This window comes from Vicugna pacos, chromosome 5, assembly GCF_048564905.1.
Source record: "Vicugna pacos chromosome 5, VicPac4, whole genome shotgun sequence".
NCBI lineage: Eukaryota > Metazoa > Chordata > Mammalia > Artiodactyla > Camelidae > Vicugna > Vicugna pacos.
In genome coordinates, this window is record NC_132991.1 from 33,212,445 (window position 1) to 33,226,334 (window position 13,890).

At 41.1% G+C, this 13,890-nt stretch overlaps 1 protein-coding gene across 1 annotated transcript in view; it reads left to right on the forward strand.

The window, feature by feature from the left end:
- The first annotated feature begins 2,052 nt into the window (after positions 1-2,052).
- GALNT5 (polypeptide N-acetylgalactosaminyltransferase 5) overlaps positions 2,053-13,890 on the forward strand; it is a 33,370-nt gene continuing 21,532 nt past the window's right edge. Inside the window, exon 1 of the mRNA XM_006196180.3 lies at positions 2,053-3,988. Coding sequence (XP_006196242.1) covers positions 2,535-3,988 — 1,454 coding nt within the window. The 5' untranslated portion in view covers positions 2,053-2,534. The remainder of the gene's footprint in view (positions 3,989-13,890) is intronic.

Sequence of the window (13,890 nt, forward strand, 5' to 3'; positions counted from 1 at the left end):
CTTCAATTGTTGGGAAGAACGCGTATGTTGTCTCCTACATGCACCCCACACTCCAATCACAACAAAGTATCAGCAACAGTACTAACGGCACTGACTATCATTTACAGAGTGCATTCAAAATGACAAGAACTTTAAATAATTTTCTCTAATCTTCACATTAATCTGCAAAACAGAAATTATTTCCCTTTTTATTGTTGAGTAAACACATAAAATGAACTGACTTACAAGGTCCTACAGCTAGAAAAGTGGTCCTGCGTGATATTTAAGCACATAGACTGTAGCATCAAACACTCATTTATTTAAGATCCAGCTTCTTCCATCCCCTCTTCACCTCTCTTTTTGGTTTCAATTACAAAGTAATAGTTATCATTATCATATCTTCTCCACTGAATTGTTGTGAAGGTTGAGTGAGATTCAATGGAGCGAGCTTAGCAAAGAGTTTGGGGAATATCGGGTATATATACACACACACACACACACACACAAGCCTGTGTTTCCATAAGGTACTATACTCTTAGAGACTTGTGCTTCTCATAAGGTACTATACTCTCTCTTCACTTCTATGTTTTCACTAATTTATCTGCCTTTAACCACCCAACTATTTCTTTTCTCAGACCACAGTATGAACAGAGATAATTATGTTCTTATTCATCCCTCAAATCTAGGGACAGCTTCTCTGAAAATCGTCCATGCATCCGAAAACTCTGCTACTTCCCCCATAGAATTCCACGGTGATTCTCTTGTATTACTTATTGTGTGTGTGTATATGCCTAACTGTGTCAACTGATAGGCTGTGAAATCTCAAAGACAAGAACCATGTCCTTTTATTCAATATGCCTCGACACCTAACACGGCTTGACCAATTGGACATCTTCAACAAATATTGGAAGGATGGATAAATCAAGGCAGGGATGTGTGGAGAAAATGGCCAAGCTACCAGTGCTGCCATCCATGTGGATATTACAAATCAGAGTGAGCAGATACTGAATGAAAGGAGGAATTAGATTCAAGAAACATGTTACCATAGCTGCATTTATCTGGGTTCCCTCCCTTGGGCAAAGTACAAACTTAGAGGCCAAATTCAGAAAGCAATGCATATGTATAGAGGATTCTTTCCTTCTTACCTTCCTAAGACTTTGGGAGCCTAAGTTTATCTCAAATCAGGGATGCTACACCCCTCTGAACACTAGACTAATAAGTGGCATCACTGTCTGCAGATCACTCAGGATCCTCAAAAAATAGTGCTTCTCAAATTGTATGACTGATGTTTATAGTAGATGAGGTTAAAATGCAGATTCTGATTCAGTTGTTATAAGAATGTCTAGTTATTACTAGGTTTTAATTTCACAAAATTTCTGGCCAGTATTCAAAAACCCCAAAAATAACGCTGAGGCATTTTATTCTAGATCAGGATATCTCAACTTTGGCTGTACATTAGAAAGACCTGGGGAGCTTCTTAAAAATACAGTACAGACCAACTGTCATCTTCACCCCCTTCTCCCATCAATTAATCAAATTATGGGAATTTCTTCGGAATGATTCTACCATAAAACCTGTGGGGGAATCAAGGTTCTACCAGTCCACCAGTGCCGCTCAGAGTCTGGTTCCCGCCCTAGTACAGCCTGCAAACTGTTGTTATGTCTGTGAGGAGATAAGTACCAAAACTTAGAGTGTTTAGAAATATTTACAGCAATATAACTAATTAAGTTTATGTCCACTGAATCGAATAATACGAGTAGATGCACTCATTTAAAACAAAATGTTGTAAGACAAAGAAACATTTTGATACCTGCTTCAAAGAAGACTTCTAAATCCATCTCTGGTACTGAGGTTATACTTGGCCCCTTCTTTAACCTGTAACCTCTCAAAGCAGAAACATTAAGGTCAGTGATTAATTGCTGGGACAAATCATCCTGGGTACAACAGGGTTAATAAGCAGGAATGGGATAGGTGGGGTTACAAACCAGGAACACATGCCCTCCGAGTTAGATAGCTTTCTTTCCTTTTAATTGCCCTGAAAACACACACTCTCACATAACACGGAAGGTGAGAGCTGAACGAAGTTTTCTGGGTAATGGCTTGAAATGTTTTCCTTATGAGAAGTGGTGTTGAGTTACAGCGTGCAGACTGAGAACTGGGAGGAGAGAGAGCAGCAGCCCTAGCCCGGCCCCCACCTTTTCTTGGGCTTGTAGGAAGGTGGACATGGGCTCAAGGAGATAGGACAAGTGATATGTTGAACTGTCCGGTGGCTGGAATCCGCTGCTCCTAGAGTGGCCTAAGAGCAATGTTGAGCAGGGCTTAGCCAGGGGCCAGCAGGAGCAGACACGGATGCTCTGCTGTGAAATGCCACGCAGGCAGACTGACAAGCGGTAGGAGCTGAGCTTTCCCCCTGGACTGCTGTTTCCTGCTGTGTTCAGGGGAGGGGGGCGCTTTCTGGCAACTCTGCTGCTGCTGCTGCTGCTACCTCAGCTCCCTCTCCACTCAAGGTAAGCAGGCTCAGAGGGAGGGCAGGCTGCAAAGGAAGCCTTTGTACCATGAACAAGATCCGAAAGTTTTTCCGAGGAAGTGGGCGAGTCCTAGCATTTATATTTGTAGCTTCTGTCATCTGGCTGCTGTTTGACATGGCAGCTCTCCGTCTCTCATTCAGTGAGATCAACACTCGGGTCCTGAAGGAAGACATCGTCCGGAGGGAGAGGACAGGGTTCAGGGCTCAGCCAGACCAAGTGAAGATCCTTTACAGCAGCATAAAAGAGATGAAGCCCCCACTGAAGGGACATGGGAAGGGCGTGTGGGGAAAAGAGAACTTTAGAAAGACTGAGGAGAGTAAGCTCAAGGTTGAGGATGATTTGGACCAAACCCAGAAGGAAAGAAAAATGCAGAATGCCCACGGAAGGGGCAAGGTTGCGCCTTTGTGGCGTCCTGTGTATCTGCAGACCCCCTCAGTGACTTCTACTAAGTGGAAGACAGAGGGGCGAGACATCAGACCTGAGAATTCCTCTCACCATGTGACACCAAAGCAAACGACAGCTCAGGGGGCTCAGAAAACCCCATTCATAGCAGCAAGGGGAACTGCATTGCCCAAAATATCTACATACACAGGACCTGTCGGTATAAACCAGGAGGCCCTGAAGAGTCATCATCTCAGCAGTGGCCCATTGAAACAAGCACCTGAGAGGAGCCCAAATGTGACCATCAGTCTTAAAATAGACAGATCAAAGCAGCAATCCCAGGCAGTAGCACATGAAAGGACATCCCCTGCCAGCCCACCAGTGCCAAAACCCAGGGAAGCCATAGCCTTAAATAAAACTGAGACTCAGAGCAAAGAACTAAATGCAAATAAACACAAAGGCAGTAAGAACCTTCCCTTTTCCAAGTTCATTGCCAATTCAAGTCGCTTAAAGAAGCAATCTATTAATGAGACACAGTTCGGAGGCTTGCCAAAGCGTGACGGAGCCAAAGTGGCTGATGGGAAGAAACTCAATTTGTCTGAAAGCCATGTTGTGATTATAACCAAGGAGGAGGAGCTAAAGACAGACACCAAAGAGGTCCCCAATTCTAAAACCAAAACTGTGTTTCCTGTAGAATTGGGTGAAAGCCTAGGGAGTCACATTGCCAGGAATAGAAGTGAGGCATTTTTCTCTTCAGTTGCTCTACAGAGAGCAGTAGTGTCTCAAACCAACCAAGGCTTAGCTGGGGGGCTTGAGCCAACAAGAATTAACTTAACTGCCAAGGCCCAGCCTGCACAACTCAACAAAAGTCATATAAAAGCCCTTTCACCGGAAGACCATGGAATGCACCGTGTGTTAAGAATTGATGTGACACTTTCTCCAAGGGACCCCAAAGCTCCAGGTCAGTTTGGACGTCCAGTAGTTGTTCCCCATGGAAAGGAGAAGGAGGTAGAAAGAAGATGGAAAGAAGGAAATTTCAACGTCTATCTCAGCGATTTGATCCCAGTGGACAGAGCCATTGAAGACACAAGACCTGCTGGGTAAGAGCCATTTCTCTTCTCTTTCCTCAGCCCCGAGTATTTGGGGTCTTATATAGACAAGGTTTATTTCTAATTTTGTGTAATTTTTGGTCACCTAGAGAATTAAAGCAACAATAATCGTTAGACACAGTCCAAACAGTCTACCATCCACAGAGAGAGATACTTCAGTAGCAGCTCACCAACTGCACTCTCTTTCTACACTTATTTCTCTGAGATGTTGGCCCTAGCCTCTATTAGCTCATGTTCCATTTCCTTTCCTCTATTGAAAACCTATTAAAATGATTAGATGAACTCAATTTCTAATAAGGTATACATGAATGGTAGAGCTTAAAATGTAATTCCATTAAAACAGTGACAATGAAGTGAATTCCCAGTTTCAGAACTTATTATTAGCAAGTTTTTCAGGAACATATTTAGGAAAAGAACACAGAGAAGGAGGCTTCTTGGCCTCTCTGGAATCATATCTTAAACAGCAGAATTCTGCCTAGTCATCAGTAATGATCACCATAATGGCAAATGATGTGAATCTACTCCCTAGAATTTAATATCCTTTATAGGAAAGGATGGTAGATATTTCAGGAGTTCAGTGATACAGGAATAATAATGTTGGAAAAAATCAATCAACCAATAAGAAGCAAACACCTGCAGGACATACAAGCATATAATAGTAACTATTTATATTTCTAGAGTTTCATCATTTATGAAGCACCCACAGACAAGTCACATGAACTTCATAGGAACCCTACAAAGGAAGCAGATGATATTATGGGTTCAAATTAACAAATAAGGACACTCAGTATGTCACTTTCCCAAGGCAGCATGGCTCTAAAGCTGCCCAATGAGCCTTTATGGACCAGTTTTTAAAGAGTTAAATTCTGTAACTACATCACAAGAAGGTAGATCAAGTCACAGACATTTGATCTGATTCAAGTACAGTTGATTCCTGGCTCTGTTTGGCCCACACATAAGTGAGGGTATCTTGCAGCCATACATTCATTAGCAATTCACTGCTAATACAACTCCACGTACACCTTGGTATTCAATCCATGAGCCAGACAATGTGTGCCAGGAAGTTGGAATTAGGGAATGTCAAGATTCAGACTTAGCAGACGTGGTATGTACACAATGACCTTGTTTGGTTTCTGTAAAAAAAAAAAAACCTTCTTTGTGATCTGGGTGGTCAGTGTTACTAGGAGGAAGTAGATACAGATGTGCCTGTATTCATATTGGTAAGAGGAGCCCCTTGTGATGTTAGCCACTTTCAGCTCTTAGCCACTGGCAAGTGGTTTTCAGCCACGCACTAACTACCTGTGTAGACCAAGCTCTGTGTCATTCATGTTTCTCAACCTGGTGAAACTCACGGCCTTGAGGAGAACAAAAATATACCTACCTAAAATAAAGATGAAGAGACTGACACCCTGGGAAGTTATATTGTCTGTGATCATAGAGCTAGTAATTGTAGAGAAATTATTAAAATCCATGCTCAAAATTATGTTGTGGTGTTTATTTCCCATCTCTTCCAATTACCACCAAAAAGGATCCACAAAATTATGTTGGACCAACTCCAATATGAAATCCTGTATATCACATATCATGTGTATGATGTATATTTATGATATCCTATATCACTATATATATACTCACTACACATGGCATATCCAAAAATCCAGTATATGGCAAATACCATACATGCCACACTGTGTATGGCATATTACTATACATACCCTGTATAGCATATACCATACAGCCATATACTATGTATGCCAACTTTGAACACAAAATGCCAGAGAATGAAGTAGTAAAGTAGCTTTATTTTAACATCCCTTCCATGGCCTGGCAGACTGCTACAGGGCTTGGGGGAAGAATCAGACGCTGCACAGAAGCACAGGCTGCAGTTCCAAACCAGAGAAAGGGCAATTGTGTGAGAGCCAAAAGCAGGTAATAATAATGTTATCGTCCACGTGATTTATTGAAGGCTTGATGGCTCTTAGTGCTTGTTACTTTCTGAAATTTGGTCTGTGAAAAGTAAGAGCTCCTGCCCAGGAGCGTTACAGTCAGGCTCTGTCTTCTGAAGGAGGCTGTCCAACGGTAGGAGAAAGTGACACGTGTGCTTGAGAGGATGAGTCAGACAGCGTGTGGCCAGGTCCCCTCCCTCTTATCACACAACCCACCTTGGCTAAATATAGGTGCTCCTGGCAAGCTGCCTACCTGATGCTCTACTCTACCGAAGGAGGGGACAGTTTAGCCACCAGGGAGCCTATGTACAGAACCCCTTTGTGCCACTCTTACTGGAAAGAGAATAAATTATTTTTTTTTCTTTTACCTAAACACTCTGACTACAAATATGTGCAAATTATGTGTTTCTATGGATAAAGGTTGGGAGAAAATACAAATGAAAAATATTTGACTCACCAAGTTGGCATGATTTAAAGTTTTCTTACTTTGATTTTTTTTCAGCCTTGCTAAAAAAAAAGTATATGAGATGCTTGTAAGAACATACACAATGAATTTTTTAAGATAACAAATTTAAAAAGTCAGCATGGAGAGGAATTGTTATAGAATATAATAAGAATACATGTATGAGAGAGACATGTAAGAAAGAAAGAAAGAACTATAAGAACACAGGACAGGCTTTAAGATAAACTACAGTAGCAACCCACTGAAAACTTTACATTTTAAGAGTTCTAGGGAGTATCTCCCTTACTGCTTTTTTCATTTCCCCCAAATCCATCTTAACGGACTGATTAACACAGTAACTGGCATATCACAACTGGCTGCTGAATAATACATTGAACCAAAGCAAGGTAAAAACCATAGATTTGCTAGTTATGCTTGTTTAAATTCAGTTCCCCTCAGTAAAGATCCTTAGTAGGTACTAGTTTATATCTTCTTAAGGATGATTTAACTGACATGCTAGGATGAAGCTGAGATAAAGAAAGAGGGGAGAGAAGCAGGATTCCCAGGACAACTTCACTTGTACTTGTTCTAAAATCACTCTTTTCCAAACCTGCTCTTCTCTCCTTTTCTTTTGAGTTCCAAAGAATCATTTCTAAGATGGTGACATGCAATCATGGCCTTTTCCAAAAGCATAGAAACTCCTTTCTGTCATCAGCATTGTTCTCACTGTCTTTTTCAGTGCCACCCAGATTTCTGCCCCTTGCTGTGTGGCTGTAACTTGCTGCACATGACATGCTCGCCAATGTGGGCCCTCAGAAGAAGGAAAGTTAGCCTCACTATCTTTCTCTACACATCATGTTTATTACTGTCCACTGATGTTTTTCTTAACAGGTCCCTTCCCACAGCCTACTACCATCTTCACCTTGCATAGTCCTCACCTCTCCCCCTGAACATTTTAACCTGACATTGCTCAAAATCTAACTGTAATTTACCTCCCCCTGCACCATGACTTGACTGTAATCTCTAAATTCCAATGACCCTTAATGCACTCATGGTTACTGAGATGTTCCTTGCTGTGTGCTCTTGACTAACTAGAGCCTTGAGAATCTGGTTTGCCTTCCCAGTGAAGTTCTAAGCTTCAGAAGGAAACTCTGTCTTTTACTTTATTTTGTAACCCCTTATCTCTGAGCACAGTGCTGTGCACTCAAAAGATACAAGTTTACATGATATGGTTTTAAAGATAAGTTTCTCAGAAATGATTTTTGAAAATTGATACTATTAAAAAATAAATGGTATGTAACTATTCAAATTAGGCTGGCAAGGAGTCTTTTTATGAATTAATAATGACTTCCTAATTTTTCGTTTTGAATGAATGGAATATGTTACTGTCTGGTTTAAGGTAAATACCTCCTATTCTAATACTACAATCTAGTCACTAATTCATGTTTATTTGTTAATTCATATTTTTGTTGCTGCTTGGTTTGTAATTTTAATGTTTGGCTTTCAGTGGATGAAAATTCCCTTATTTTATTTATAAGAATGTTTTATGTCAGTAAGTAAAATACAATTTCATTTTTGCCTAGAATATTTGCTTATAAAGTATGCTTCAATTAAAACACTTTTTGACAGTCATTTTAAATGCCCATATTTAATCCTTTCTTTATAAAAAGCAAATCCTCACAGTTCTTACTCTTAATTATTGTAGTTTGTTTCAACCAGCAATAATCAATACACACAAACAGATTTTGCTAAAACATGGTCCACTCTACTGGAAATGTGGGGCAATTCTACTTAGAGAAATCTGTCCTGTGGCCTGCAGCTAGAGTGAAGATGAAACTCCAAAAATGAACTTATTTTAAGAGTGTACTTCCTGAATCTGGATTCAGAGAAAAATGACTCAAGAAGTGTTTGCTGCCAGCAGTTAGTGTTTTGGAGGACAGGAAGAGTTACAGCATGCTCCTCTAGTACTGCTGTGTCGTCATGAGGTCACACGATTGTTTAATTTAATGCTCTGTGTTTCCTACAGTACTCTGGCAGGCCCCTCAATAAAGCAATTAAAATTGGACTGTTTTCTTAGCCCAGAGCTAGGACTGTCAACCAATAATTTGATTCCTTCTTACACAGCTAAAGAGAGTTTTCTTTCCGTACATGTGGAAAGCAAAAGATAGCACGTTGTGTTTGCCACAAACCAGACCAAATTACCGGGGGGTGGGGGGGAGCAAAACCTTTCTAGAACCTTAATTTCCACCTCTCTCCTACCCTCCCAATCGTAGTGAGGTCAAAAACCACAACTAATGAATTACTGGAGAAAGAGGGGGAGAGGAAAGGAGGAGGAGAAGAAGGAGGAGATAGAAGAGAGAAAACAAACTGACCACATAGCCTTCCAAACTTCAGGCTTCTAAATGTGTATCAGGCTGGGAGACAAGAGAAACTTTACAGTTAAATGTAGTTCAATCCTTAGTTTAATAGGATTAAAATTTAATTGGTGACAGGAGACTGCTTTTGTGACTAACAGTGATAAGAGAACATTATCTAAAATTGGCTAGAGAAGCTATGAGACTTCCCTGAGAAACCAAACAACAGCAGGGGAAAAAAAACCCCACAGGGTGGATTTAAATGGGTTATTTCCTGCTTTCGCCCCTGTGAGTGTTACACAATGCCATGTTGCTTTTGAATTGTGTGTGTATGTGTGTACACATTCATGTACATTTGTGTGTTCATGTGTGTTAGAGCACAGTGTGCTATTTCATGAAAAAAGTTAATATCTGAGAGCCGCAAATATGAAGCAAAATTTGTTTAAAAGGTGCAGGCTAGACCGTAACAAAACAAAGGTTAAATGTGGCCAAAAGTTGATTACAGAGTTTTTGATACTTTAACTTATCAAACTCTCCCCATAACTAGGGGAATGATAAGGAGAAAGAGAATCACAGGACATAAAACACACTTCTACTAAACAGTTAAGCAGTGCCTAATTAATGTAAAACTGAGACCTGTTAAGCAAATTAGTGACTTTGTCTCCTAAATACTGCCAAAGACCTACATTGACATGGTCTAAATATTTATGGGAAAGAGGAATTAGTAAATGTAGAAATTTCAAACTGTGTATACTTCATTTTTACACATCTAATTCAGGGCCCAGTTTAACCATCATAAAATTCTTTATTAAATTCTTGCAGTGATATTGCCCTGGGTACTCCTGTTCCAGAAAATAACTTCCTGTTGGAATGTTCTGGGTGAGCCATTCAGAGCACAACCTCTCAGGAAGGGAACATTTTTTGCTCAAGGGCCAGAAAATTTGGGAAAAATAGCAATATTTAAAAGCTCTGTTTTGTTGTTTGTTTTCAGAATGAAAGGAGCTTTTTAGAGTCCCCCCCCATGTTTAAAAAAAACTATATTATTCTAAACTAAAATATCTTCTAAATTGACTCCACTTCTAAAATGTTGTTACATGGACATGTGTGAGAAGGAGCAATACAGAGACATTCAGTATTTAGAAGCCTTTAAGACTTGCCTTCTCATTTGTTCCTTAAAACCATTCCTCAAGGCAGATACTGTCGCCGTCCCAGCATCACCTAGAGAGAAACTGAGACTTACAGAGGAAGCCGAGGTTTCAGATGGTGGCAGGTAATTCAGATGGCGGCAGTTCAGTCCAACCCACGTCTGTTTGCTCAATGCCTCTCACAAGCTGGGCAGCTGGAGCCTTTCATCCTTCACATACATCATCGCCTTTGATCCTTACAATAGCTGTGCTGGATTGATAAAGTGCTACAGATGAGGGGGAAAAAGCACAGCCAAAGGCAACTTGCCCAAGGACTTACAGCTCATGAATGGCAGGGTTGAGCTCCAACCCTTAGTCTTCTGATTTGTCCTCACGTGGCAATTAATTCTGGCTCTCTCCCGGACCCCGCCAGCTCTGCCCGCATAGCGACCACCACCACCTCCACCTCTCTCGGGCTTGCCAAGGTTCTCTGAATAAGGGCACTCTCTCCCTTGCTGAGCCTCACTAAAAAGGTGCTTAGTTATGTTTCAGGCAGTGGGATGTGTGTGTGTATCGATTTTACATGTGTGTGTGTGTGTGTGTGTGTGTGTGTTTATTCTAACCAGTCTTTACAGCAGCACTATGAAAGACATACTATCTCTCATAATGATTTACAGAGGAGAAAAGTGAGGCTCTAAAAAAAAAAACAAATGATAGATCTGCTGGCCCAGCAAGCCAGCAGCAGATCTCGGATTCAAAAGAAAATCTTCTGACTTCTAATTCTAGTGCTCTTTCCAGTGGCTACAGCTCCTCCTTATAATCCTTATAATCATATGCCTTTAGCAGAAATTCAAACATCTCTCTTCTGTATACACAGAAGGTCAGAAGTATGGGAGAGGAATGAGTTTTGCATGTCAGGTCCCTTGTCAGGGAGAAAATTTCTAGGAAATCATTTTCTACATAGCACTAAGCAAAGGTGATTCTTTAAAACTGCCCAACAACCAGAGCTCAGCAGTGGACAAATATCTCCAGGCTCCTACCTATTCTGCAGACTAGCATCTGAGCACGAGTTCCTGCCTTCAAGGCACGTAGAGCAAACTATTCTTCGGAAGCCCAGGGACCTACTCGGGCAAGGGGGAGAAAGGCTGAACCTGAAAGAGGGCAGGAGGGTTTGAGCTGTGACCTGAAAGGGTAGGAAATTCGAAACGTAGGAACAGGGGATGAAAAGAGTAACCCGTTGAGAAACTGAGAGAACTCAGACGTGGGTTAGGGGAGAGCAGTGAGAGTGAAAATGAGACCATGGCATTAAGCAGAGTCCAGATCACTTGCTAAGGTTCTTCTGAGAAGCAGTGGGAGAACGTCAGAAGATTTAAAGCCAAAAACAACTTAACTTGTATTTTCTCAGGGGTCTCATGACCCAGAGGGATGCACCTATGGGTAAATGAAGCTAAAATTGCATAGAGAATCACAGAATACTAGATGCAAAAGCTCTCTAATCCCATCCCTTACATTACAGAGACATCCGAGGAGGGAAGTGACTTGCCCAAGGTCACAGACTCCGGGAGAAAGAACTACCCCCAAGGTGCCCTAACGTTCACGCAGAATTATTTCTGCCATGTCACAGCCCCTCCTGCTCCTCTCTCTCCCTTCCCAACCTCACCCTGACAGCTGCCTACTCAAAATAGACTATGGTTGAAGTGGCGAATGTCGATGCTAGTGGTTTATGTTTCTAAGCCTGAGTCCAGTAGCTTTGATGGGGATACGGTCGCCTCAGGATTCAGCTTCAGCTGGTGAAGGCCTTTGGAGTCAGGGTGGTAAGTGTGACTGAAATCTTCTGACTTAGTAGTCAGGTGATTCTCACTAAATGTCAGAGTGGTCCACCTTAGAAAGAACAAAACATAAAAGTAAAACTTTTTAAATAACTATACCCTCTTATCAGTGAGAGGAAAAGAAGCTGCAGTAACTCGAAGGTCTTTCTGATCCTCTGGAAGATACCGGAGCCTGGAGAGGGAAGGCCCCTGAAGGCTCGCACAGAGACAGCAGTTGAATTGCAAATAGAAGCTGAGAAAACATTCTCCTCGACCTTCTGTTCAAACCTAAGACTGAGACTTGACCCACATAGTCCATTTTGACTGTTTTAGAGTAAAATGAAAAATTCATAGAAATGAGGGAATATTATCATTCCCTCAATCTTCTGATGTAAAACCTTCTTTATTCAACAGGCTGCATTAAAGTCAGGTTAGTGGCGGGGCCTTCAGCACGTACAAGCCAAGGAGGCAAAACACATCACTTGCTGAGTCTCTTGATAAGCGATGAGCCCTTGATAGATTTGGATTAAAGGACTGCCTGCGAAAAGGCCAATGCGTCCAAAGTGTGAGTGTCCGCATTGTGGATAATCACAGGACTTCACAAGGGTTTGTTTTTTTTTTAACCATGGAGCTTACAAAGTAGTTTTATTTCCATTATCTCATCAAATCTTCACAGACATTCAGTGATGAAGACATTGTTATCTTCATTGTGAAAGTGAGGAAATTGAGGTCTGGAAAGTTATGTGACTTGCCCATGGTCATGCAGCTAAGTGTCAGAAAGATCTCAATTCTTAGTCCCTTGTCATCTTTCTCAAGCCCAGCAGTGTATCAGCTATGTGCAGGACAGAGGAACCCACACATTAGAGTCCCCATTTGTTTTCAGTGCTTGGATTGACTATAGTAATCTAAATCTAGATCTCCCTCCAACACATGGGGTTAATTTTTCAGTGTCGCATGTGGCCTGTAGACCCTAAATACCTCGTGTCACGAATGGGCATATATAATAAACATATGGCCTCTTAACCTCAAAAAAGATTACAAACCCAGAGCTATCTTGCCTTTAAGTTAGACCTTACTTGAGCTACAACGCTTCCTTCTAATGTAGCAGAAAGATTTCCAATGGGCAAATTGGAGGAAAGGAAATTGCTTCAGTTGGGTCAGTGTAGGATCACTTGAAACTTTTTACAAACTGTGGGCAGTAGATGACAGCTGGTATGTAAGAATGATGTAAGAAGTAATAAGGCTGAAAGCTTTTCTGGTCTGATGCACTGAGCCTTTGAACAAAACAAGCATGCTGAGTCTTCTAGACACCTGGAATCGTGAATAGGCTGTTTAGTAATGCAGGAAACCAGGCACCTGTAAATGTTAGAGGCCTGACATCTCAGCCACTCAAACCAAGACACACTCTGACTTTGTATTTGAAGCTTCTCACATCTCCTTCTGTGCCCTGACTTCCCCATCTTTTAATTCTGCCCCTTTTTGCCAGCACCAATATGATCTGGACAACATAATCTTCCACAGGGTCATCTTCAACGTGATTCCTTTTAAATGCATCAGTAACTGGCAGAGGTACTATTCCCTGGGATAGAAATCCTTTTGTGGATCTAGTGGAATCCTTTATGATCTACTCGTACAGATTCCTTATGGTGAAATTAAGTCCTCATGACAGGTTGAGAGGAATGGAGGAGCAGATACTCAGTGAATGGAGGTGCCTTCCCCCAGACTCTCAAATCTCTGAGAATTCTTTCAACCTCCAATTTCAGACTGGCTAATATTGTCTCTTAGAACTTTCTTCTAAAAGAGACCCCCAAAATCTACTGATTTATAACATGAGAAGATTCATCTGCTTTAGTCTGCTTAGTTAACTCTCCCCAATGTATTTTCATTTGTAACTAGATGTTTCTAAAGTCAACTAAGTTTTAATAATAAAGCAACTCTAGAGCTTCATTCACAGCAAGGCTTGTTGGTTCCGATGGCTCAGGCAGAATTTCTGTAGTTGACCCTTCTTTTTTAGAATTGATTTCTTTTTTTTTTTTCAGGACCAAATATAATAAAGAGTATGTAAGTGTGAAATGTGCACTTTTCATTCCTTTACACTAAGAAATTAGAGATGAGGAAGTTGTAGGAGGTCACTGATGTTTTTTATACTCTTCCTTTCACTCAGGTAATAAACTCCTTTTACTTCTTCTTTCCCAACTTAGAGCCCAAGATGGAACATT